Here is a 25,535-nt window from a genome sequence, read left to right as displayed (position 1 = left end):
CTCACACCAACGCATTCCCTTACAGAGTGCGCCCAGTGCTGTTGCCCTCTGCAGGACCAAGACAGGAGGACAGGACAGGCCAAGACGGAGTCAGGCCTGGGTGCTTGGTTCTGTCGGTCTGTTGTGCCCAGCGGGCAGAGAGCCAGGGTCAAATGCCCCCCCCCCCACTTTGAAGCACCTTGGAATTGCCATGAGGTTCGGGAAACCCTTTCCTCACTGAGATTGTCCTCCCCAGTGTGTGGAAGAAGGTGGCCGCTGATGTCTGGAAACTTCGGATTCCTCCGGACAGACTGGAGGCTGGTGGAGGAGTCCTTTCAGGGGGCCAGTGGTGGCCAAGCTGCCTAGACCTTGAGGATGGCTCCGCACACCCCGTAACTCCTTTTTCTCCTCTGTCTCTTTCTCAGGCACATTTCTCTAACGCTACCTGCTACCTTCCGAGGCAGGAACAGCACCCGCGCCGACTACGAGTACCAGCATTCCAACCTGTACGCTATATCAGGTACGTGAGCGCCGCTGCCGGGGCCACCGTCTGTCCCAGCCCCCCCCACCCCACGCTTCCTGGCTCCTCTGGCCCCTGCGGCTCCTCCTCCCAGCCAGGGGTCTGGGCCTTTCCTTGTGGCACCGCGGCGCTCCGGGAAGGGCCAGCTACTCAGCATGTTTTGAAACTAATGATGAAAAACTGTGTGTGGGTTTCACAAGCTTGAAGGGAGGTTTCCGAGAATAGTCTCCGAATTGTTCACCTGCCAGACCCAGGGCAGACTTCCCAAGGGGACGTGGAGCCGCAGAACGGGGCCGGCCCACCCGCCCATATCCAGCTCTGTCCTCACCTCTCATTTCTCAAAGCCAAGCCTGTGGCCAGAAGGTACTCCGACGGCCCCCCACACGATCCCCCTTGAATGCGTCTGTGCTTTCTGAACTCGGCCTTGAAATTGATAGTGTTGCCTTGGCAGGAACTTCATCAGCCCTGGTTTTCCTTTTCACCTTCGCCCAGGGAGGGGAAAACTTACAAGCCTTATTACAGAATTGAGATTCATCAGGTGTCTGGCAGCACAGGTGACTCGCTAAGAGCCGAGGAAACCCACAAACTCGCCCCTGATTATTCCAGGCCTCCAGTCAGGGGGTGTCTGTGCATGAGAGGGAAGTGGCAAATCGGTGCCACTTACCAGCGCACTCTCTTAACGCTGAGTGACACTTTGAACACGGGAACATGGCACTCATTCATGTACCATAATGAATCGGTTATTTAAAAGGTAATCTTTTTTCTAAAAATTGCAACTTCAGGTTACTAAATAGATGAAATAGAACAATGGTATAATTCGTGTCAGTATTAGTTTTTCTCGTTATGATCACTCCCTAATAGGTTTGGAAGTATAAGCAAAAGCCAGTTGCTCCCTTTCTGGGTGGCCTTCCTGCCGGGGGAGGCAAGGATGGGGTGCCTGTAGCCACGGTCCCTGCTCTGCCCAGAGCCCGGCCCCCGGGGTGGCTGGAGCACGCTATCTCCAAACCGCACCCCCGGGGAGCACCTCTTCTGTGCCGCAGCTATTTCAGCAGAGTCGACAAGGAGCATAACAAGTGTGGAAAGGTGACCTATTTTGTAGACACTCTGGATATTTCCCCAGATGCTTAGTGGCCGCGTGGTGCAAAATAGGCCTGTGGAATCCAGCAGGGCGACCCTTTCCAAAGGCACGTTACGAAAACTCCATCAAAGCGGATGCCCTTTTCCCTCCAGCTTGGAAATCTTTCCCATCCAGTGCTCGCCTCCCCCCGCCCCCTCCCCTGGGTGCGCTGATGGCTTCCCCAGCTGTGGGCCTTCTGCAGGAGAGGGCCGTGGAGCCGCGTCTCCGGCGTTGGCGGAGCATTCCAGCCGGCCCCTGGACCGCTGCTTCCTCGCCCTGTGGCTTTGATGAGGTGTTGTCTGGGCTCATTTCAGCTGTTGCTGAGCAGGACTGAAGTAACAGCCTCAAGACACAGGGGAAGCCATTCAGAACTCCCTGTTACATTTATGTAAGCGGCAGTCAATTGGAGTTCATCTTCCAAGCAGAGGTGGTTGAGGCTGCAGCCCGCAGCAGCAGGCAGCTCGCGCCTCCTCGGCACCAAATTGCTCCGCCAGGGTCCAGGGTTGCTTTGTTGTGATGCTGCCAGGAAGACCTTGCAGACCCTGCAGGCTCCACGCGGCTTGCAAGCTCAGCACTGGGCAACTGCGGTGCGGCTGGGAAGCCTGCCCGCCCGCCCACCGGCCGCCTGCCTGTGAGCCATTCTGGCTAGAAGGGCGCAGAGTCCAGCCCTCACCCCCGCCTTTCTGTACCAGCAGTATTTGGCACTGGTGGCAGCTCTCAGTTTGGCATCGTGAGGTTAAGGCTTCCGTGGTTTGTTCCAAAAGCAGTTAGGGCAAACTGTGCCCTAGGCCCCGGCCCCTGCCCAGGGCCGACGCCACGGTAGCTGGAGCGCTGTGCTAATGAGACGAATCCTCAGCCCTGCTCCTCCCATGCTGGCTCCAGCACACACCCCTGCACACAGTGGGCGACCCCGGACACGTCTCTGCTTGCTTGGCCGCCCCTGTGCACACCCGCCCGCCCCTGGGCTGCAGGCACCTCCTGAGACCAGGAGGTTTGCAAAGAGCGTAATTAGGACTTTGAGAAGCGGCCCCCATATAAGTTTGTACACATGGCTATTAAAGTAAGGTTTATTTTTAAATGTTTTCCCAAAGGCACACCTATTAATATGTCCCTTCCCCTGGATCTTTCACTAGGACAGGTCCCCTCTGCCTTGTCCAGAGAGAGCTGCTCTTGGAGTTGCTGGAGAAACCAGTGGAGCCGGGTGCAGCTCTGTCCTGGGCACGTTGGGAGGTGGGGGGACATTCAGCCCAGGTCTGCCTTGCACAAGGATACCCTCTATGACCAGGGAAGGTGACCCACCCTCTTCTCCAGAACATCCTGTGCCTGGGCCACCACCTCCCATGAGCCTGTGCCATCTCCGGGAGGTTCAGCTGACACTGTGCTTTCATATCCGCCTGGCTGTTGGGCAGAGAACCGTGCATCCGCCTGCCTCAACGTGCCAGCTGTTCTGTACAGAGATCGGCCCATAGCTCTGCTTCCCCACAGAGGGGGGCGTGAGGAATGGCCCTTGCCTTGGAACTGAGCCTTGAGCAGTGCGTTTGGCTCTGCCATCCTGTACCCGAATGGTTGAGGTCACGACAGGCGCCGCTGCCCTCAGGCACCCTCTCCCAGGAGCATTCTAGAAAACGCTTAAGAGATGTACAGATTTATCCACAAGGATGAGCACTACTGCTTTTTAAAAAATACTCCAAAACACAGGGGCGGGGAAATGACTCGCCTGAATGTCCAAAACCAAAGCAAATGACTAAATCATGAAACATGGGCACAACGGCCTTAATTTCTCAAAGTCAAATAATTTAGATAAAAAGATGTGCGTGAATACAAAGTGGAAAAAAAGAACCCAAACAGTGGTGCTAGAACCAGAATGTGCAGTGTGATTTCATTTAAAGCTCTACAGCTGGGGGCCTGGAAGTCCACGCCAGGGGCTACAGGGGTTTTCACCCGACTTCCCACTAATTTCTTTCTGCTGCTTTGCAGTGGCCCGGCTTTCTGTGGGCGCATGTGTTGCTTCTGTAATAAGAACAGCGCGGGCCTGAGTTAATTGGACGCGTTCTCAGGGAGCTGCGCTGGCCCCCGGGGAGGCCCCGTCGTCTGCCAGGTGCTCAGAGGCCTCCTGGCTCATATTATGCTTTTGAGTTCTGGAAATCACTTCCAGGCCACGGATCAATAGCTGCCTTATTGTCTCCTTTTGAGACTGATTTCCCGCATTGTGGTCCAGCCCCTGGAACCTTCTGTCCACGGAGGTTCCTCAGGGCCACAGCCCCGCCAGAGCTCTAGGGCAGCCAATCGCCCAGCCTGAGGGCACCCGCCCAGGCCTGCCCCTCAAGACTCTGTCGCCGTATCACCTGCCCCTCAGGGCTCTTTCCTCCATAGAAGAGACGCAGGCATGATGGCAGGTGTGTGAGTTGGGGTCGCCAGCCAGGCCTGTGGCCATGCCTCACCCACAGCCTAGCAAGCTCAGGGTGGTTTTAATATTTTCAAATTGTTGAAAATAATAAAGTGAATAAAATTTAGCGATGTGGAAATAATATGAAAGTCAAGCTTGCGCACTCAGAAGCCAAGTTTTACTGAAACAGGCCACGCCCATCCCTATGCAGGTGGCCTTTGACCCCAAGGGTAGGACCCAGTGTCTGGACAGAGACCACGTGGCCCCCAGACCCGAGCAGTCCTGGGCAGTGGTGTCCCCATCGTTAGCAATCTTGCTTGAAGTGTAACTTTTCAAAGCCCTTTTTATATTGTTTTTGCTTTTGCTAAGTGGTGGGTCACGCTTACTGGATGTGACTCCTAGGGGTACCCTGATGGGAATGTCCCCCCCCCCCAGTTCGGTGACTGGGGTCTTGCCTCCTGGTAGGGCTCTCCGGATTCCACCCAAATCCTACCCCTGAGTTTCCACATCAGACCTCTTCGTGGCTGTCGGTTTTCTTTATGACAATAGCTCACTTCCTGGAAAGTTGTCTGCTCCACGCCCGGTGATGGTTCCTGCTTCTTTTGGTGGGGTTTTTTTTTTAGATGTTTGAAATCTGACTATTTATTCTGACCATCAATTCCAGAAAGATAGCAGGTAGCTACAAAAATACAAGTAGCAAGGTGAAGATGGAAGTGAAAAAGTAAGCTTGTGTGGACGAAATAGGCTGGGGAGGGAGGCATAGCTGTGGGTGAGGCTTTGCACGAAGGGTACTGGGTTTGGTCTCTGAACAGAGAAGATGGAAACAAGCTGGCTGCGGGCAGAGCCCACGGCCCTCTCCCAGAGCTCCTCGACCTCGAGAGGGCCACAGGGTGCTGGGACCACACGGCAGCTTCTCCTGGTGGGTGCGCCCAGGACAGCCCGGGTGCCTGTGGGTGGGGGACACACTTGTGCTTGGAAGCCAAGGCAGGTGTTACTGCGCTTGTCCTGCCATCAAGTGCCCGAGGGTCTGACACCCATGGGCATCAGCTAAGAGGAGCTCCCCAGCCTCCTGTCTGACCCAAGCAACACACCTGAGCCCAGGGCTGGCTGGACCAGGAACGGCTTGGCCCATGGGTGCCCAGTGGCTTGTTCTCACCTGGAAATGGCCCTGGTCTGTCTTGTCACGGGTTTTGCTTAATGAACAGGTGCTTACAGGTTTGGGAAGCCACGCTGTGCTAGTCTTTGTTTTTGTAGTGGTTATAAATGGATTTATATGTCCACGTGCAAAATTTTTACCAAAGAAAATTAATTTTTCTCCCTTTTGGAAAAAATGGACATAGTATAAAATAATAAAACTAAGAAAATGCATATTAAAACTGGCATGCAGCAAAACTGGAAATTTCACACGTCCCTTGAACTCCCCCTGCGGTGCAGAAATGCCCGGCGGCCTCCGCCCACACTGGGCTGTGGGGCGGGTCCTCTTCCCCTTAGCATACAGATGGCCTTGCTGACGGCTGCATGTCTCCATGAGCATCAGGCCAGAGGTACTTACTGCCCACACTGTCACTTTGGAGAGTGAAAGGGGCACACGGTTGCACCAGGACAAAAGCTGCTACAACCTGGAACCATCTGGGCAAACGGGGGCAGGCGGAGGAGGGGGGGTGGGTCACCATGCTTTAGCATTTATGGTTTTTTCCTTTTTTGGTTTTCCTCGTGATCACTGGAAAAGCCATCTTCTGCCCTCCACAGCTGTTCCCTCTTAAAGACCAGTCCCTTTCAAGATGTTTGACACTGGGGAGCCTGGGAATGTGGACAAGTCGGGGGTCCATCCGCTCATCAGAGAGAGGGAGGATTTTATTTTATCTGAAACACAGAACCCGAGTATGAGCCATGTAACTCTGACATCAGACCAGGAAAGCACAAGGCAATTAAAAATAATTAATGATTTCTGAATATCAGCCTTCTCCATGCAGTTTTAATCTAGTCCTCATTTAAATTGGAAGATGGACATTTAATTATCAGTATTATGAAATTCATGATTTATATATTTCATCCAATGGGATAAAATTCTGCCACCAGCTCTTCATCTTATTAAAAAAAAAATCTGTGTATTTTACCATGCGATCATTTAAAAACGTATCTGCTGCATGCCAAACAATTATAAACATGTTCCCCTCTGGTTGGTGGGGGTGACATTCTTTCCATCTTTTAATTGGTTGGGGGGGCGGGAGGGGCAGAGGCTCACCTGGAAAATTGAAAATAAACTTAATCCGCTCCTGCATAAAGTATTGCCGGGTTGGAAAACGAAGGTGAAGAGGCTGAAACAATGGGGTGCTTGAGAGAGGCTGTTCTTTTCTGCGTCCGGGGCTCCACCCCGCAGCCGCCTGCCTGTGACGTGGGCCGCGTCTGTGCGCCCTGTGCCCGGGTTCCCGCCTCCCCATGTGCCCTGTGGGTGGCCGCTTGCACGCGGGGTGAGAGAAAGTGCCCCGGACAGCCACGAGGGAGGGTGAGGCGTCGCCTCTGCACCCCCAGGGACCCGCAACGCCTTTGTCATGAATGAGTGTGGGTGGCCTGCGCAGGCCTGGGTTTCACACCCCAGCGTTTTTCTCAATCACCCAGGACGGCCAGGAGAGGTGGGGGGTGCCTGGGAGGATGGCGAGGATGGAGCGGGAACCTTCCTGGACACAGCCGCCAATAACTGCAGAGGGGAGAATCCCTGATGAATGAAAAATAGAGTAACGGCGCTCACATCAAGGAGGAAGTGAGTCCTGTTAAAGGCCTCTGCGCGTTTGTCACCCCCTCGAACCGCCACCGCAGCCTTGTCTCCCAAGCAGCTCTTGGCCTCAACAGCGAAATCGAGTACAAAGCAAAATATAATCAGCAAAGGGAGCGGCGCGGGAGCGGATGGGGACGGATCGCGCGGTGCATTTGTGTATCCTGATGTAAAAGGTGCGGCTGACAGGTGGCCAGGTTCGCGCGCACACAGCCATGTGTGTGCTGTCAGGCGCCCGCACGCGCCTTGTTCCGATTGATGAATTGCCTGCTTTCTTGATTAAACCTTCCGTCACTTAAGAAACAAAAAGCCTGTGTTTAGATGGCAGAGTGGGACATGTCAAAAAAATCTGTCTCCTTTACCTTTGTGCAGATGTTGGGCACAGACTGTAACATGTATTATTAAAATGAATGTGGCATTTACTGTGCATTATTCCTTTCCTGGGAGAAAGGACTGTAAATTATATGCTAATAATAAGCTTTAACCCTTTCGAAATGCAAAAGATTTAAGAGTGCAAATATTCACTGAGGCCCGGCTAATTGGATGTGCTTTTATACACCCGCCCCAGTAGTGGTGTCACCGCAGCTAATGAGCAGCGGGTGTGGGCCTCGCGGGGTGCTCGGGGAGCATTCACCTCCTGGAAGGCCGCTCTCTGCAAGCATCTGCCCTCAGGCTTCACAAAGAGACCCTGAGCCCGGACCTGAGCTCTGGGTCATCAGGCTGCAGGTGAAGTCCATCGTGCGACCTGCTCCCCCGGCCAGCCTTCTGGAACTGAGCGCAGACAGTGGTCTCCCAGCATCCCCCCGAGCTCAGGCCCGGCAGTCCCAGACCTTGGTGCCTTGCACTGGACTGCCCTCTTGGCCAAGCTTTTCTGTCCTCAGTCCAGCTGCCCTGGCAGCTGACTCCTCTCCCCAGAGGACAGCTCCTCAGAGCAACACTTCGCGTCCACCCCCGCCAGCAGCATGAGTTCAGACCTCACCTCCCAGTGTGGAGGCTCTGGGCGGCCAGCCCCACTCCCTGGTTGTATTCTCACCCACGTCCACCCACCGGGTTGCTCCCGGTGTCCTCCCTTGCGTGTGTCTCTGAGCTTTGCCCTGCCAGCTCCGTGGCCCACGTCACCCCTTCTCTTCTGCCACTGTTCTCTGCTGACCGGTCTTTGAAGATCTGTTCCCAGCTGCCTCTTCCGGGAAACCTTCCCAGTGCCCTTCCAGCTGGGGGCGTCCTTGTTAATGCCCACACAGTGGCAGGGAGAGCAATTTCACCTGTAAGCACCTTGAGGCAGCACAAACTTGTTTAGGGAAGATGGAGGTGGCCTTCAAGTTTCTGTATCAAGGAAGATGTAAGTAAATAAAAGGAAACAGAAACAGATTGTTTTCTCTTCCGTTCATCCAGCAAAGGCTGGATTACCTCCCCAGCATGAGGGAAGCCTGTGGAAGAAGGTTCAGCCTGCGAAGGGTGGGGCTATCACACAGAGCACTGTGAACAGCTGCGCAGGTTGTGCACTGCACAACATGCAACTGGCACGCCCCCTAGAGCTGTGCAAAGGCATTGCATGACATTACCTTGGGCAAGTCAGTCAATGCAAGCTATTCAAACCTGTAAAATAACACAGGGACTGCCCACTGCCTCCTCAGGAGTGTGGTGAGGATCCAGGCATGTAAGAACATTTTGTAAGTCAGAAGCAGTGCAGGAATGTCACTGCTTTCTGTGATCGCCTCCCTGCAGGGCTGCGAGCCAATAAGAGCCCAGAATGCTCCCTGAGAAGCCCTGGCTCATGCCCAGCACGGGCTCCATCTTCTTAGACCCATGTGTCTTTATGTCATTTCACACGTGAGACCCCCTTCTCTGGACCTGGCGTTCCCCAAGCCCAGAGCATGCTTCCTCACGCCGAGACACTCGCAGTGAAGGCTCTCAGCGCGGCTGAGCCCAGCACCCCCTGGAAACCGAGACATTCCGTCACGCATCGTCACTTAGAAGTGGGTGAGTTTCCGTGGCGAGAGGCCCACAAGCCCGTTTTCTTGGGAAGCTGACAGGATGATGGCTTAGGGGCAGGAAAGAGGGACGCGCTTGGCAGAGTGCGCCTGTGGCTTCTATAAAACTTGCAATGAGCCTTTGGTTTTGGGGGGAAAGTGCTTGGGGGGCCGCCTCCTGCTCCAGACTTTCATTTCTGTTCTTCCTGTGCTCCATGGGTAGGAGAAAGTTAAGGCTTTTTCCAGTTTCGTCATGGTGAAAAGTAAAATATTATTAGGTGACAGAGACTCCAGCTCTCTGAGAGGGCTGCCTCCCTCCTGCTGCGCTTTCATCCTCTCTCTGGTTTTGAAGCAGGGCCCAGTTTAGGGGGGCTTGGCTTAATGGGCTACATCCCCATCTTAAATCCAAGAGCAAGGCAGCCACAGGGCAGTGAGACACACAGCTGGTCCAGGCCCAGGCCCTGGCCCCACCTCCGCCTCCCCGGGCCCAGATTCCCGCCAGCGACAGCAGTGGCGCCGTCCATTATCAGACGCCGCCTGCATGCCAGGCACTGTCTGTAGTGAAGGTGGAGGTGATACTACCACCTCCTCCTATGGCTGAGCCATGGGGAGGAGCCCTGTGTGACTTGCTGACTGGGTGTCCCAGGTCTTAGCCACCAACACACAGTCATTGCCCAGACGTCGCCGCAGCCCGTCCAGACTGACGGTGGAGGACCTGAACACGGGGACAGTGAGAGGCCAGCTTGCTGATGCCCTTCTCCCTGCCACCTGCCTCAAGTGGCCCTGAGCAGAAATAGCGCCCCCTCCCCCGTGGTGCTTCTCTCCCTGGTGGGTAGCGGCCTGGGGGCCAGCGCAGGTCCCCTCTGAAGGCCCAGCCGAGACGCCAGGAAACAGGGACTGGCACGTCATCTCAGCTCTTGTTCTGCATTAGCACTTCAGGGCTTTGCTTTGGGGCGACCCTGGGCTACCGCAGGCTCCTGCCTGAGGCAGCTGTATCAGATTAACATTTCGTTTCTTTTTCTGTCTCTTTCCCGATAATAGACTATCAGCTGAGAGGGGAAAACGACATAATTAAGACAACTTCTTTAAGCGCATGAGCCGAAGTTGTTTTTGTTTTTAATAAACTGGCACCTATTAATTTATTTTAATAAAACTTAACCTTTCCCTAGCACTTACCATGCTTATCACTTAACAGGCATTTGTCACTTAATCCCAGCAAATCCTCGCTGAGAAAACCTTACCCAAACTCTCGGGTTTGTATTCTCACTATTACCATCGCCAATTTCCAGACGCCGCTCAGCTGACAGTGTTGCCAGAATCCTGGGTGCACAAGCCTCTTAAAGCAAATGTCTTCATTTACAGGTAGAAAAATTGGATTGTTGTGTGTGACATTCGGAGGTTTGAGAGACACCCAAAGTCACGGCGCGAGTAGGTGGAAGGGCTGAGATTTGAACCAGGTCTCTGATTCCAGGCCCAAAGCTCCGGATCACCGTGGGGGGAGCTGCTTCAGATCACACATGGCCATTTCTCTCCGCTTGTCTAGTCAAAGTGTGCAGTGGCAGGTGTGCGTGCACACACACACGTGCACACACAGATGCATGTGTACATATACGCACCTGCATGCTCACAGGTGCACACACTCTCAGGTGCTCGAGCACACATGCACAGTCACATGCACACACATGCACACAGCCCACCCCAGAGTGGATTGTGCTGCCCGCTTGGTGTGTCAGGTCTCATGCCCTTCATTCCCGGAGGAGCCCCTCGCCATGGCCATCTCTGCTCCTCACCAGAGCAAGGCCCGTGATGCTTGACTGGAATCCCCAGGCCATACAGCCTCTCCCTCCAAACTGAGCAATGGCAGGCAAGGTGCTCAACCACCTGAGCCTTTGTCCCCTTACCTGTTAAGGGGGAGGTGACGACGGTGTTTTCAGAAAGTGCAATGTATGTGTCACTGAGATTCTGACAGTGCCACTGCCTTCCTTCCTGGTCTCCTCGGATCCCTAGCCAGGGAAGAGACTCTTCCAGGTTCCTCCAGGACCTCCTGCCATCAGTAGGTGAGGCCACTGCTAGTTTTGCTGATGGAGACCTTTATCAGGGAGCTCTGGGCTTGCTGGGCATCATGCCCCCTCCCCGCCACCTTCTCTGAGCCCTGGGGTTATGCGGGCCACCTAGATGCGCCCTTCCACCTTTAGGGACTCAGCAGTATGGCAGCTTCTCCCTGAACCCCAGCCCTGTTTCCCTGCCACTGCGGGACTCTGGTTTGAACTGACAGTCACTTCGGTGCCGCCCCTGCCTGCAGCTTTGTTTTCTGGTGTAGGCTCCTCCGATGCCCTCCTATGCCCCCAGGGCTGCCTCCTGCCCCAGTGCCTTGTCCCCCCCCTCCCCCCGCTACTCTGTGCGTTCCCACGGAGCCTGGCTGAGTTGCCACAGTAGTCACAGCACCTGCCCCCTGCTCTGTGAGTATAGCGTGCACACGGTAGGGCTGGGCAAAGCTGCACAGCCACCCAAGGCTCGGTGACGAGGCCGTTACCTTTGTCACCCAGCATGAGATCCCCCTCTGAGTCAGAAGGAAGGTGTTGAACTGCTAGCACCAGGGCAAAAGCAGAGCCGCGCAGCCGCCTTTCCCGCGGGCCCCACCTGGCCGCATCTGTCCCGAGAGCCCAGTGCTTCCCCTTCTCTTACTAATGGCCAGTGATGGTCCTAAACTGCTTATGGTTCAAAACAGAACATCGGTGGTGCTCCAGCCTAGAGTTTGCACAGAATGTATTTATCACATATCCCGGAGCACGAGGCTCCTTAGAGCTCAGATTTGTCTTGCGATTGTCTCCCAGACAATGAGTGATGTGGGACTCTCCTCCAAGGTTGAGATCCTTTGTTCAAGAGCGGTTTCTCACGCCTGGCTTGCTTTATAGCGTGAGCGATCACGTGATCCACTGGCGAGGCGACATCCATAATTTTGAATGAAGGAGTCAAGCTTGCCTCTTGGTCCTAAGCTTCGCTTCTGGTGACTTGCTAAGAAGCATTTCATCGTCCGCAACCTAGCGGCAGTGGACACACCCAGTCTCTGTTCCCGGCCCTGGGTGTTTACCTTAAATGTGCCCGGTGCCAACTCTGTGCCTGTCAGTCACCCCCTTGGTGTATTGTGCCAGGGTGGCCCACTGCTTTGACCCGCGCGTCTGGGCCCTGATGTCTTCCGTGAAGCTCTGGCTGTCTCATTGCTTTCCTGCTTCTAGGACAGTCTTTGGTTATAACGCCTTGCTCAGCGCTCAGCTGGAGTTCCAGCCTCTTCTGGTTTCTCCTCCCTGCTGCCACCTCTGAGCCCCAGGTGTGCACTAGTCCAGCCCAGGCTCTGGGCTCAGAGGCTCCTGTGCTGCTTCTATTTGACCACCCACCCTCGGTATGGACCCTTGCCAGCTGCTTGACTTCTGACAGTTTAGGTAACGTGATAGGTGACTCGAGACTCTTGGGAATTTTGAGGATCAGAGATAATGCCGTGAAGTGTGTAGTACTGAATGGGCACCAGAAATGGGAGCTGGTGTGACTGTCACAGATACTGTCATTTCAGCCAAGAGCTCCCTGTTCTTCCAGGAAGCCCTGGTCTTACTCACCCTGCAGTGGCACCCCCACCAAAAAATACGGTGGGCAGCTGGTCCACTAAGGCAGAGCCAGAAGGGAACTCATTGCAGGAACCTGCCGGGTTCAGGGCGCTTCTTAGGATGTGAGGCAAGCCCTCTGTCCAGCTCAGAGTAGATGCTAGCTTGCCGCGTGGTGAGCAGTTGTAAAGAGAACTTCGCTACATTTTAATCAGCCTCTGCTCTCCCTTTTTCCTCCCATCTCCCCAGCCCTGATTGAGAGAGGACTTGCTCAGCGCTCAGCCCTCTGAATGGCTTCAGGTCTTTCTGCTTTGCGCTTTGGTTTGGGTCTTTTTTCCCTCGCTTCTCCCTGCCCAGGACCCATTAGCAAAAAAGAATAAAGAGGGGAAAGCCACTCTTTGCTCGTCCAGAATGCTTATTACAGAGCTGTGAGCCAGGGCTTAGTTGAACAGCAGGTGAAAGTCACACCGGCAAGCGTACCCCGCAGCCTCTGCTCCCCGCTCCTGCCAGGCCAGGGCCTCTGAGACCAGCAGTGCAGGCGGGCAGAGCCCCCAAAGAGCAGCTGGAACAACTTTCTGAGATGGCGAAGGGGAGGAAGTGCCGCGGACCAGCACAGCAGTAGACGATGAGGCCACCTCAGGGTTGGTTGCCCAGCCGGACCTAGGGCTGGTTAACCCTAAAGGTCACTGCAGGGGGAGGTGCAGCAAGGAAGCCAGGCTCCCTTTTGATGCTGAGGGACTGCCCCCTTCTTGAGGCTCCATTTTTTTAAAAGAAAAGATATTGTACCTTTTATTTGGATTTAATGAGGACAGACATTTTAATCAGAGGTTAGTCATTTATTTTTGCAAACTATTGTTTTGATTCTCCATTTTTGCAGATAATTAAATGGTTCAGTTAGCACAGTGTGTCTACTTTATTAAAACAGGTAATTTTGAAAAAAAAAGAGAGATGCCATTTTTTGGATCACTGCACAAGAATTGCTTTTATCTTCATCTTTGAGCAGAGTTTCTGGTGGTTTTGCCAAGAGGTGCTGTTGTGTTGAAGCCTTTGGTGTCCTCTCTGGTCTGGAGGGGCTTGCCCTCGGACCATGGGGTGCCGTGTGCCCTTTAAACAGGACGTGAAGAGTAAATTCGGTGCCATTACCTTTTCGAATGACTCTTGGGCTTTAATTGGATTGGGGAGAAGCGCCTACAAGTTTTGAACTTTGCAGCGCAGCAGTTCTTAGGCTAAAAACAGATTAATTGTAGCCCTCGCAGTGGGTGGAGTTTAAAAGTCAATTACTGCTTGTCCTATTATAATTTACACACCTAGGATTTGAAAAAGTCTGTCACTGAGTATAAAAATGAAAAGGTTACATGTACTAGCTGGAGTATACCTGTGACTTTTCACTGTAAATGCGTTCGCTACACATATCTGTGTGTATGCAACGTGTAGTTGCAGGGTGATAATATACGTACATCGGTGAGCGAGCTTCCCTAGGAGGAGGGACCTTTAAGATTGGGTTCTTACAATCCTCAGTGGCTTAGAATTTAGCCCTTTGTCTGGCAGCTCAGTCCACTTGTGGGCACGGCAGCCACCCTGTGGAGCCTGGGGAACCCTCACTCCCTGGTCACCAGTCACGAGCCAGTCAGGGAAGGGCCCGTCCCGGGTCAATTTTTAAAAAACAAATTGCTCACGACATTCGCTTTCTTTGATTTTTCCATGTTTGTGTCCTGAATCGGTTCATTCCCTCATTAAAAGGATTTATTTTAGGTGGGCCAATTAAAACTTTGGAAGCTAATTTTTTGCTGAGCAGCGCAGACCTCTGAAAACACAATTTATAACCTGCTTCTGCCCTTGCCACCGAGAACTGCCTGACCGTGCGCAACCTCTGTGCACACACAAGTCCAGAACTGCTGTTCTTTGTCGTCCTCGCCGGCAGGCTGCCGCGAGTGCCTGGTCTCGCCCAGCCTCCATTGTCTTAAGGTGCACCGGGTGTCTGAAAAGCCCAGCCCAGCCCAGCCCAGGGGCCCACGCGTTATTTGTTTGCTTGCATAAACCCCATAGTTTAATTTTTTTTAATAGGAAGCTGCTGTGTAGTTTGGATATTTAAACAGTTATTAACCGAATGACAATTAACAGATTGCATAGACAGATTTTCTTTTGAAAACCTCTGAAATTGAGTACAGTTTGCAAAACTATCACGGCATAGTAATGACAATGAATTTTGATTTCCCGGAACTGATATTAGACTCCTTATTAAACTATGTGCATCTGCTTTTAATTTACTCCAAATAATTGGAAAATGCAATGAAGCTTTCCAATTAAAGCACGGCTTTATGCTGTTTAATAATACCCCCATAATATTATAGCTTATGAAGTGACAGGTGAGTTGGTGTATGAATAAAACATAAAGGCAGCAATAAGGGACAGAAAACCGGAGACAGTTGTGGGGATTTTAAATGCTGGATGTAATTTGCATATATTAATCTCTTCTTTTCAGCCTTATCAGGCGTTCTTCAGTATTTGAAGTTAAAATAGCGTTGACAGGCGGGAGTACGCTTAGTTTTTTCAAGGATTTATTACTTGTATAATTTCTGATCTTTAATAAGCAGATATGACTGATCCTCATAGTTCTATAGAAATCGGTTAATTGTTCCAGATGGCGTGTACTGATTATGCAAAATTACTTTTCACACCATTTTTTTTGTGATGGAGTTTGGAGTAAAATTAAATTTTTTATAGCCTTCTTATCATGCTGTTTTACAGTGGTTTTTCCACAGAAGTTGAATTTAATCTACTATATTACATTGACCAGCACAGTTATTCTAATGTAGCATTTTGTGATTTGACAAAGAATAATAGAACACATTGCTCATTGTTCATTACTGTGTCCTTAATAAAAAGGAGCTCCTGTGTATAGAACATAGCTGTTATTTATGAAGAATGCCTAATTCATACTGTTAAAAATGCAAAATTGTACTTGAACTAGTTCCTTTTGGGGAGAGAATATCTGGGAGAAGCGAATTGGAAGAGGCTTGTTGCTACAGATTTTTACACGCTCGGGGAGGGGTCTGGTTTTAATGACCAGTGTTTAAATGGGCTACATTCTTCTTCTTCTTTGAAGGAAAAAAGAACACCGGATAATCTCATTCTATTAAGAGAGGTGTCATCAGTTGACTTGTCTTGATTTACATAATCCCAGAAGTCTTTCATAATTGAATAGCATTTATAAAAGATGCTTACCTTTGGTGTAAAGTATCAAAAAAAAGTCTAAAAATCTTCAGTGATAATTCATCTCTAAAGTGTCAAATTTCGCAAAGCATCTTGTGCTGACGTCAGGTCCAACTCCAGCTTGCGTGTGCTACCTGGTGACATTAATCTAGGCTTATCCTTGTTCGGGTCCCCAGGTAGCGTTCTCTCTGCAGTTCAGCTCTTAGTGGCATGGGAAGGACTTAGCAGATTCACCCCAAAATGGAACTATAGCTTGTCAGTGCCAGGGTAGATGCAGTTTTTGCCTTTGCGAGAACAACTCCAAGAGCGGGTATCAACGGGTATGGGAGTAGTTAGATATTCCTGTTCCATTAAAAATCCTGTTTGTAAATGTCCTTTAGCATCCTATTAAAGCAAAAATCCTGTGCTTTAAATATAACAGATAAATATTTTTTTATCTATGTATATAATCTGAAGTGTGACTTGTTTTAAACAGAGACTACTGTGTATTAAGTCTTCTCAGCATTTTTATATTCTCGGGATCTACGTATCTACTGTGACTAGTGTGGAATCCTGCATATAACAGACCTTATGTGGCCCAACTATGTGCCCCAAGTAATTTAAGCCTGGGCACTGGCTCCTTCCCACCCACACCCCCCTCCCGAAGGCCTTGAGAAGGCTGTCTTGTTTGAACAGACTTGAGGAGGATTTGGATCTTTTTAAAGGGTTCAATTTCCATAACCCTGGGGGAATCAAACTTTTTTTAAATATCCTTCCCCCAGCGACACTGATCACCCTTCACATAGAGGGCCCTGGTGTGGGAGCCGGCTCTGTCCATGCCTCTGTGGCAGGCTCGAGGGGGACAGACAAGCAGAAGGGTGCAGGCTCGGAGCTCAGGGTCCACCTGTCTGTCTGTCTGCTGGGGTCAGATTTCAGAATGCCGTGCAGCAATCACGCTCAGGGACCCGGGATCTCAAAACAGATTCCATCACATACCCAGATGTGGCCACTGCCAGTGTTAGAGATGGTGCTGTGTTCGTCTAGAGACTCTGGCAAAGTTCTAGTCTACACCTAGTCTGGACATGAAGGGAGCTCAATGGTAATGCGACTACTTGGCTCCCTGTGGCCCTGGAACGACTAGACTAGCTGTGAAGAAATGGGGTTCGCAGCCCAGAGCCTGTGAGCAAACAGTAAAGACCCCAGCAAATTTTGCCTTCACTTTACCTGCAGAGCATGCACAAACCTGGAACCTTGCATGTACCCTCTTTGGTAAACTCAAAACATACTTTTGTGAAATTGAAAATCATATGAAAAAGAAAATGCATAAATCAGACATGATTAAAAATATTTGTTCTAATGCAGTAATAATTTGGTAGTAATGCTTTCATCAGCATGGCTTAAGGCTGCATTAAGTGGACAGACTTTATATGGATTCTCTAATTTTAATCTTCAAAATGCTATCTAATGTCTCATTAAGACTTGCATATAATGTATCTTAAGTACAGTCATTAAATATAGTTTAGGGAGATTTATGTTCAGATATTGCTTAAAGATGTTTTAATAGGCCCATTTACTCTGATGATATTAATGAGCTCTTAATACAGACTAAGCTCCTAAAACTAGTGGTGAAGACTCCAGCCTGCACACAACAACTCGGCGTTGGTGCCTGTGTGGACCAGAGTGGCGGTTTCCCTCCATTCCACGGTCACCGCAGGCCCTGCCTCTGGCCATGAGTTCCAGAAATGTCCCCTTTTGTTTGGTCTGGCTCCGACCCTGAAGGGCCCCTTCCCTCGGCCAGCTCGGGGGACCTGGCTTCCCCCATCACCACCCCAAACCCATGCACGTGTATGCGCTACTTTGGCCAGTGGTGCGTCTCCAAGGTCAGGTCCACGGCGTCACTGCTCCTGGCTCGGGAGGGTTAACGCAGGGCTGCGGCGCGGGAGGCATCTGCCAGGGAAGGTGCGGGCAGGCTGGCGTCCTTATGCGAACAGCTTTGATCTGCCACGAGCGAGCTGTAAAAGGTCACCTGGGGGTGCTTTCTCGCTCGGGCAGCGCAGTGACTGAGATATATGTAATAAAGTAATCCTGCTAATTCCAAATTGGGGGGAGGGGGAAACAACAACAAACCCAGCCCAACGGGGATCTCTGCGCGCCCGCGCTCCTGCGCAGCCACCCCCAGGCCCCACTTCCAAATGCCTCGCCAGGAGACCTCCATGTGGTACTTTCTTTTCTTTCCAAGAAATATTGAGAAGCACATATTTTGGTTTCAGTTGTTTTAAATGGGGGGAGGGGGGAAGAAACTATGAGTTCAGAGACTTTTCTAATTACTAAATTGGTTTGTTATAAAAAGATAATAGCAAATTTCTTCTTTTCATAATTGGACATTTCTTCCCTGTGGGCTAAGGCAGGCACAGCCCGTGCATGCACAATAAGTTGTGCTTTTGAAAAGCCATAACTAGCTAATAACAGCTACAGTGTCATCAGAGAGTAATGGCGTGCTGATTAGCATAATTAATGACAAATGGTGGTGCGGAATTGGTGGATTGGTTTAGCGGATGATGAATGCGGCCAGGCCTGGGCTGGGGCCTGCCAACCAGGCCGCGCTGGCTGTCAGCCCTCCCGCTCGCCCGGGCAACCCTCATTAGTCACGATGGGGGGTGCCAGTTCGTGTTCTGTTTGGAGCACAGAAAACTTAATAATCCAAGCAAATGCGGCTTTCCCTTTTCCCCGGTATTTACTCGCAAAAATCTCTTCTCGGCTTTTTCCCATTGTGGCAGAACCATTAAGACACAGCTCTTGCAGGATCCTTGCGTGTGAGGCCGGGCAGGGAAGGAGACAAAAGGCCGCGTAACAGAGGGAGACCTCGGCTGGGCTGTGACCGTGGAGATCGCGCCAGCCCGGGAGACTTCTGCTTTGTGAACTCTGTTTATCTGGGTATTTATTTATAAGGGGAAAAGAGATGAACTCAGTAAGCTATATACATTCGGCCTGAAATGAGACTAGCACATTCATCTTTGACTTGATTAATCAGACTTAATTTGCATTCTCAAATGAGACTGATAAAAATGGATTTACCTTTTAACCTTTAGAGGGGGAAAAGTATTTCTCTGCAAGATTTCTAGGGCTATCTTTCCTTAACAGATAAGAAACAACTCCTTTATCAATAAAAATGAAAATCCTTAATTTGCATTAGTGAATGAGACTAATTATTATATAGTTAATTAGCATCTGGAAATGAGGATTATCTTAATTACAAAGCACAATTTCCCTAATAGCTACAAAACTGTAAGTTTGATCCGTGTGGAAATTGGTAACTATTATTATGTAATTAGTGATAACATTAATAGTAAAGAGTAGTTAGGCATAATTTGCATATGCAAATGTAATTTACCTGAACCAAACAAATAAGTGGACCATTAGTGATTAGGGCCTGATAGAGCTGACTGAAAGTTACAGATCGCTCTGTGCTGCTCATGCCGAGTATCTAAATGATAAGAACCTGATAGTATAAGAACCTGATAGAATTAAGTGGTCAGGGTTTCATTTTAAGATTTAGTGGCTGGGATTTAAACAGTGACGCAAACTGCTTAGGGAAATAGCTGGCCACGCAGCCCCCTGATTTACCCGTGCTCCCCAACATCCCTTGAATCTGAGAAGTACTTTCTTCAAATGTTTTAACAGTTCAGGATATTGGCTCCGTCTTACAGTTGAGGTGTGCTTCCCAGGCAGTAACAGACACACAGGAACACAGCAAATTATGAAATTAATGGTGCAGCTTATAGTTCTATAGTTCTGTAACTTTCAGATTCAGAGTTTTCTGAATTTTATCGACATGGCCCTAGAGCCCCTCGGACCGGCTTCTTCAGCACCATCCCCCCTGGATCCCTCTGGATCCCTCTGCAGGTGGGAGCCCTGTTTCCTGAGAGATGGGGTGTGAGCCCCACAGGGAGGTCATGCCCACAGGGCGGGGGTGGGGGGGTTGGTGAGATGTGCATGGCCTTTTCATTTGTTATTTCCCCCACCATAACACACCAGTAGGTAGCTGATGCATCAGAGTAAAGAGGTGTGTGCCTCAGACTTCTGGGTCATGCTGTGGCAGTAAACATCCCCACCGTCACAATGGCTTATGATGCCACCACTTTGTCTGCCACTCAAGTGCCAGACTGTAGGTTGGTGGGGTCCTGCCCATGTGTCTTCTTGTGCGGGGCCCAGACTCAAGGAGCAGCTCCTCTCTGCAGCACAGTGGAGTCAAGAGGAGAGCAGGGGAGCACTGCCACTGGGTAGAAGTGGCAAGGCTCCCAGCTCCCCACCTTGCAGCAGGGGCACCTTGCACCCCAGGGGGCCCAGACCTGGACCTTGGCAGGACAGTGGGCGGGGATGTTCAGACCCCCACAGGGAGCACATGCTGAGGATGGTAATGTTAGCTTTCAGAAAAATATAAACATAAACTTTAATTAAAAAGTTTTCAGATGGAAAGAAAAAAATCAAGTCAGTAATTATACCAGGAAAAAAAAAACATTGAAGCTGGAACATGAGACAGTGTTTCCTAAAGTTTGGGGAGCTGCGGCGTCCACAGCTTACCTGCCACCCTTCAGGAGCTGAGCCCCAAGAGGTGGCCCTGTGGCTCGCTGTGGCCCCTCTGAACTAGAAAAGGGTCTTCCTTTCTCCGGAGTCCGTTTTCTCAGCTGCAGAATGAAGCTGTTGAGCCTGGTGGACTTTCTCTTGGCTCTGCCCTCCTGCCTGCCCTTCTGCACCCCTGGGGGCCAGCAGCTCCCACAGGAACCTGAAAACAAAGTGTTACCAGGCAGAACTGTTCACCCAGACATTTTTTCTCTTTATCAGAAAGAGACACAAACTGTCCTCCGTGATCAAAGTAACACTTTCTTTGCGGAGCAACAGACGCGCCATCAAAGCACAGGGCAGAAAGTCCGTCCCAGTCATCAGCCTATCCCCGCAGAAACAAGTGTCTGGCCTTTCCCCATTCTGTCCATCCGCACATACTTACTCGTAAAATGAGCCCCTGCTCCTCGTCCATCCCGGGGCTTGGTCAGATGGACCCTGGGGTTGCTCGGAGGCCACGGGAGTCATTCTCCCCCCACCCCAGCAGGTCAGCGTGGACGGGCCCAGGTCCCCTCCACCAGACACAAGAGGGAGAACTTTACTGCTCCCAGAGTGCATCTCCTTTCTGCCCCGGTCACTTTCCTCCCCGTCCCCGTTGGCACTTTGTCCCTGTAAATGGAGTCCTGCTGCGTGTGGCTTCGTACGTCACTGCACATAGTTGCTGATTTTCCTCCATGTTGTCTCATCCTCCAGGCCTGGCCCCTTGTCATGCAGTTGTTTCCCCGGCTGTGGCTATGCCTGTGCCATCTCCCTCCTGGATAAGCTCCTTAGCTTATGCTTCCTGGAGGGCAAGTCCCCTGCCCCCCCACCCCCAATGCACACACCTTGATCCCAACCCCCACCGTCTCACCTGTGCGCCTCAGGCCTGAGGCGCAACTTCACCTAAGGAACAAGACCTCTGGTTCTCATGCTACTGCTGCTTTGGGGTTTGTCCTTCGATTTTGATTTTCCTTTGTGTTTTGTGCCTTTGCCATCATGTTTTAGAAAGGCCTTCTCTCTATCACAGGGTATATTCTGCTACCTTTTCCCCCAACATTTAAATTTAAGATTCATCTGTAGTTTGTTTTGACAAATTACATGCTTTGACATGAGATAAGGATCTAACTTATTTCTCGCTGTCCCAGTGCCACTTACGAAATAATCTTTTTTTCATCTACCAGCCTTGAAAACAATCATATTATTAACTATGATATATTTTGTGGTCGTAGCCTGTTCCATTGACTTGAATGCACACTTTTTTTTAAAAAGATAAAATTCATGTGAGCGTCCGATTTTTAATATATTTTCCACTAAATGGTACAATACCTGCATAATACAAAATATCATGTGGGAGAAAGAAAAAGTAATCGTGGTGTTGTTTTTTAAGTGAGTCATTAATTACAAAACAAGTCTATAGGCTATGAACTAAATAGTGATTTTTTAAAAGATTTATTTGTTTATATATACATGAACTGGGGTGTAAGCCAGAGGTGCAGGGGTGAGATTTAATTCTCCTTTTCCACCTCCTCTCTCTCCGTCCACTCAGCCACTACCAATCTGTTCTCTATGTCCTTGACCTTTGGCTTTCTTGTTTTTAGCTTCCACGTGTGAGAGAGCTCCTGTGGTATTTGTCTTTCTCTGTCTGACTCATTTCCCTTAGCATACTGCCCTGAGGGTCCATCCCTATTGCCACAACTGCAGGATTCCATCCTTCTATGGCCTGAAGAACATTCCAGCGTGTGGGGGTATTATGATTCCTTTATCCATTCATCCATCAACGTACACTTAGATTGTTTCTTGTCTATTGCAAATATCTTGTCTATTGCAAATAATGCTTCAGTGAATATGGGAGCATATAGATCTTTTTGAATTGGCATTTTGCTTTCTGCAGTGGAACTGCTAGATCATCATAGGATAGTTCTATTTTTAATTTTTTGAGAAATCACCATGCTGCTTTTCCACAGAAGCTGCACCAACTTACATTCCCACCAGCAACACACAGGTTCTTATTTCTCCACATCTTCACTAACACTTGCTATTCCTTGTCTTTTTCATTGTTTAATTATTTTAATAATCATTCTACAGTTAACATTATTTTAATCATTATTAATGTGCATGTTTTGATATCCTGTCTTATTTATTCTTTGTGGTGTTTTTTCAAAATGTTCCTGGTAACATTAACTTAATTTTTTACTCAGTTGAAATTTAGAATCACTTTTAAAAACCAGATTTTGCATAGAAGAATTGGGGAGTACGCCAGAGGTTCAGGAGGTGAGAGGTTTCACCAGAGACATAGTGGGGAGCAGAACAGGCAGATCCACTAAAATACACTGCTGAGGGGAGCAGCTGGCAAGACAGGAGAGGTCTGCTGCACCATGTGGGTTGTTCCCTGGCCAGGGATCAAACTCAGGCCATAGTAGTGATAGTGCTGAGACTTAACCCCTAAGCCACCAGGGAAACCCGTAAAATTACTTTAAGTTCCAAGGAAAATACTTGTAGAACTTTGAGAAAACATTGAAGTTATAAATCAATTTGGAGAGAATGGTCATCCGTAAAATAGCTGATCTTTTCTTCCATAAAAATGTAATATCGCTCTCCATTCACGTTCTTTGTTATCATTCACTATAAGGTATTATAGTTTATCTGATACCTAGATTTTAAATTTATCTTGTCTTGCCTATTATATTTTTTTTAAAGATTTATTTATTTATGCAAGCACTGGGTACAGTCAGAAGCGCGGGAGGGTAAGAGAATTCACCAGAGCCAGAGCGGGGAGCAGAGCAGGCAGACTGACGAAGTACACTGCTGAGGGGAGCAGCGGGCGGCAGGAGAGGTCTGCGCACCATGTGGGACCCTCGCCCGGTGGCCGGGGATCGAACTGGTGCTGCAGAGGCTGCGGGCAGCTTCGCAACCCAGCGCTCAACCACTGCGCCACCGGGGAGGCCCCCATTATATTTTTTGAGGTGACATTTTTTTAATGTTGCCTAAGTGTCAGGTGTGAGGCTTTATGCTTCTACGGCTGTACATACCACATTGTGTTCACCATCACAGGGTCAAAGACTCCCTTTCCTTCACCTCCTCACCAGCACTTGGTGTTCCTTGTTGCTTTCTAACAACCACTCTAACAGGCGTGTGGTGAGCTCTCCCTGTAGCTTTGGTTTGCATTTCCCTAGTCATAGGTAATGGCCATCACCTTCTCGTGGGCCTGTTGGCTTCTTTAGAAAAATGTCTGTTCAGCTCCTCTGTCCATTGTTAATTAGGGGGTTTTATTGCATGCGTTTTTAATATATTTTGGATATTAATGACTTACCGGATGTATGATTTGCAAGTAATCTCTCCCATTTAGTAGATTGCCTTTTGATGATGGCTTCTTTCTCCATGCAGATATTTTTAGTTGAATACAACCGGATAGATAGATAGATAGATAGATAAATAGACAGACAGACAGACAATGGCTTTTATCCCCTTGCTGTTGAAACTGGGTCCTCAAAGACATCACTGAAGCCAATGTCATAGTTTTGCCTTTTCTTCTATGTATTTTATGGTTTCAGGTCTTACATTTAAGTCTTTAATGTATTTTGAATTCATTTTTGTGTACGTGTAAGATTGTAGTCTAGCTTTATTCTTTAGCATGTGACTATCTAATTTTCCCAACACCATTTGTTGAACAGACTTTTCTTTATTGTATATTCTTGCCTCCTTCCTTGTAAATTAGTTGTCCATATATATTTTGGTTTACTTCTAGATTCTCAATTCTATTTCACTGGTCTGTGTGTGTCTTTTTATTCTAATACCAGACTATTTTGATTTGCTGTAGCTTTGTAGTATAGTTTGAAGTCAGGGAACATATGTTAGTTTTTGTTATTTTTTCTCAGAATTCCTTTCACTATTGAAGATTTCTTGTGGTCCATACACACTTAGGGTTTTTTTTTTATTATTATTTCTATACGAATGCCACTGGGATGTTGATAGGGCTTGCATTGAGTCTGTATATTGCTTTAGGTAAAATGACCATATTAACAATGTTCATTCTTCTGATCCATGAGCATGGAATATCTTTCCATTGCTTTGTATCTTCCACAGTTTCTTTCAGTTGTCTTACAGTTTTCAGTGGATGGGTCTTTCTTTCATCTTTTTGGTAAAATTTATCCATAGGTCATTTTTTTAAGGATTTATTTATTTTATGCAAGAACTGGGGTACAGTCAGAAGCACGGGAGGGTGAGAGGATTCACCAGAGCCAGAGCGGGGAGCAGAACAGGCAGACAGACTGAAAGCACTGCTGAGGGGAGCAGCCGGTGAGGCAGGAGAGGTCTACTGTGTCATGTGGGGTTCTCCCTGGGCGGCAGGGAATCGAACTGGTGCTGCAGAGGCTGCGGACAGCTTCACAGTGCGGCGCTCAACCGCTGCACCACCAGGGAGGCCCTCCATAGGTCTTTTTAATGTGATTTTAAGTGGTATTGTTTTCTTAATTTTTCTATTTGATACTTTGTGTATAGAAATGCAACAGGTTTTTAATGTATTATTTCCAGTAGTTTCTTAGTGGTGTCTTTAGGGTTCTCTATGTATGTATCATCCACAAGCAATGGTAGTTTCCTTTCTTTCCCAATTTGGATGCCTTTTCTTTCTATTTCTTGCCTAATTGGTCTAAGTCTTCAATACTTGAAAACTGTGGTGAGAATGGGCATGTATGTCTTGTTACTGATCTTAGAGGAATTATCTTTCCGTTTTTAGTTTTTTCACTGTGACATTAGCTGTGGGTTTGCCATGCATGGTCTTTAGGAGGTTTAGGTATATCCTTTCCACACCATTTTGTTGAGTAATTTTATCACAAATGGATGCTGATTCTTTTTTTTTTTAATAGAGGCATGTTTTATTTATTTATTTGTTTGTTTGTTTATACATGCACTGGGTACAGTCAGAAGCGCGGGAGGGTGAGAGAATTCACCGAGCCAGAGCGGGGAGCAGAGCAGGCAGAAGGACCGAAGTACACTGCTGAGGGGAGCAGCAGGCGGCAGGAGAGGTCTGCGCGCCATGTGGGACCCTCGTCGGTGGCCAGGGAGCAGCCAGGGATCGAACTGGCGCCGCAGAGGCCGTGGGCAGCTTCGCAACCCAGCGCTCAACCACTGCGCCACCGGGGAAGCCCTGGATGCTGATTCTTATCACATGTTTTTTCTGCATCTACTGAGTTGACTATATGATTTTTTATTCTTCATTTGGTTGGTGAGGTATCGTGTTGATTGATTTGCATATATTGGGCCAACCTTGCATCCCTGGAATACTCACATGTTTTAACTGGGAATTGCTCATGTGTGTGTGTGTAAAATACTGCTGGTTTTTGAGTATCTCTTTTATAACTGGCCACCTCTTTCTATGCTTATTTTCAGTGGTTTACAATTGATTTA

General features: G+C 49.3%; 1 protein-coding gene across 6 annotated transcripts in view; it reads left to right on the top strand.

Annotated features, from left to right (window-relative positions):
- MVB12B (multivesicular body subunit 12B) overlaps positions 1 to 25,535 on the top strand; it is a 376,259-nt gene that overhangs the window by 309,960 nt on the left and 40,764 nt on the right. For all 6 annotated transcript variants that reach the window (XM_054689327.1, XM_054689326.1, XM_037493016.2 and 3 more), the window contains one exon: positions 405 to 499. In XM_054689327.1, coding sequence (XP_054545302.1) covers positions 405 to 499 — 95 coding nt within the window. The remainder of the gene's footprint in view (positions 1 to 404; positions 500 to 25,535) is intronic.

Source organism: Talpa occidentalis, unplaced genomic scaffold, assembly GCF_014898055.3.
Source record: "Talpa occidentalis isolate TD23 unplaced genomic scaffold, MPIMG_talOcc4v2.1 talOcc4.7, whole genome shotgun sequence".
In the NCBI taxonomy this organism is placed as follows: Eukaryota; Metazoa; Chordata; class Mammalia; order Eulipotyphla; family Talpidae; genus Talpa; species Talpa occidentalis.
Note: the sequence above shows the minus strand (reverse complement) of the source record. Positions and strands in the feature narration are given on the sequence as shown.